The sequence below is a fragment of the Pyrgilauda ruficollis genome, unplaced genomic scaffold, assembly GCF_017590135.1.
Source record: "Pyrgilauda ruficollis isolate IOZ18807 unplaced genomic scaffold, ASM1759013v1 scaffold2844, whole genome shotgun sequence".
NCBI classification, from domain to species: domain Eukaryota; kingdom Metazoa; phylum Chordata; class Aves; order Passeriformes; family Passeridae; genus Pyrgilauda; species Pyrgilauda ruficollis.
In genome coordinates this window covers 1-1311 of record NW_024524205.1, presented here as the reverse complement: position 1 = coordinate 1311, position 1311 = coordinate 1, and the positions used below count along the sequence as shown (strand labels likewise).

General features: G+C 50.3%; 1 protein-coding gene across 1 annotated transcript in view; it reads left to right on the top strand.

Annotated features, from left to right (window-relative positions):
* LOC121356119 (persulfide dioxygenase ETHE1, mitochondrial-like) overlaps positions 1-777 on the top strand; it is a 1314-nt gene extending 537 nt beyond the window's left edge. Inside the window, exon 2 of the mRNA XM_041472215.1 lies at positions 496-777. Within this exon, the coding sequence (XP_041328149.1) occupies positions 496-762 (267 nt within the window). The 3' untranslated portion in view covers positions 763-777. The remainder of the gene's footprint in view (positions 1-495) is intronic.
* The last annotated feature ends 534 nt before the right edge of the window (positions 778-1311 follow it).

Genomic DNA, 1311 nt, shown 5'->3' with positions numbered 1-1311 from the left:
TGAATTATTTTTTGTGGATTTTTTGGGTTTTTTCCAGGACATTTTCACAATTATTTAATTTATTTTTTGAGCCTATTTTGGGCCATTTTCAGGGTTTTTTTTGAGATATTTTCAAGATATTTTGGGCCATTTTCCTGTTATTTTCCAGAGATTTTTTTAGGACATTTCCACAATTATTTAAATTATTTTTAGAGCCTATATTGGGGTATTTTTTGGGCATATTTTGGGGTATTTTCCAGAATTTTTTGTGCTATTTTCAGGATACTTTGGACTATTTTCCTGTTATTTTCCAGGGATTTTTTCAGGACATTTCCACAGTTATTTAAATTATTTTTGAGCATATTTTGGGCTATTTTTGGAGCATACTTTGGGGTATTTTCCAGAATTTTTTTGAGCTATTTTCAGGATATTTTGTGCTATTTTCCGAGGATATTTCCAGGACATTAAATCCCTTCCTGAGCCCGTTTTTGGGGCGTTTTCCGGCTGTTTCCCCAGCTCTTCGAGGCCTCCTCCTGCACCTACACCTACCTGCTGGCGGACGCCGCCACCGGCGACGCCGTCATCATCGACCCCGTGCTGGAGACGGTGCCCCGGGACCTGCAGCTGCTGCGGGAGCTCGGCCTCACCCTGCGCTACGCCGGTGAGGCCCCGCCCCCCGCGCCACGCCCCCTTAAACCCCGCCCACCTGCTGCTGTAAGCCCCGCCCATCCGTCTGCTAAGACACACCCACAATGCTCTACCCACGGTGTGGTGCCCCTTTAAATACTCTGGATGTGTCAATTTAAGCCACGCCCACAGAGCCACGCCCCTTAAACCCCGCCCACATGCTGTTTTAAGCCCCACCCCTCAGTCTGCTAAGCCACGCCCACAATGCTCCGCCCATGGTGTGGTGCCCCTTTAAATACTCCAGATGTGTCAATTTAAGCCACGCCCACAGCGCCACTCCCATTAAGCCACGCCCACCTGCTGCTTTAAGCCCCGCCCATCAGTCTACTAAGACACACCCACAATGCTCCACCCATGGTGTGGTGCCCCTTTGAATCTGCTGGGTGTGTGAATTTAAGCCACGCCCACAATGCCACGCCCCTTAAACCCCGCCCACATGCTGCTGTAAGCCCCACCCCTGAGACTGCAAAGCCACGCCCACAATGCTCCACCCGTGGTGTGGTGCCCCTTTAAATCCTCATAATGTGTCAGTTTAAGCCACGCCCACAGCGCCACGCCCCTTAAGCCACGCCCACCTGCTGTTTTAAGCCCCGCCCATCAGTCTACAAAGCCACGCCTACAATGCTCCACCCACGGTGTGGTGCC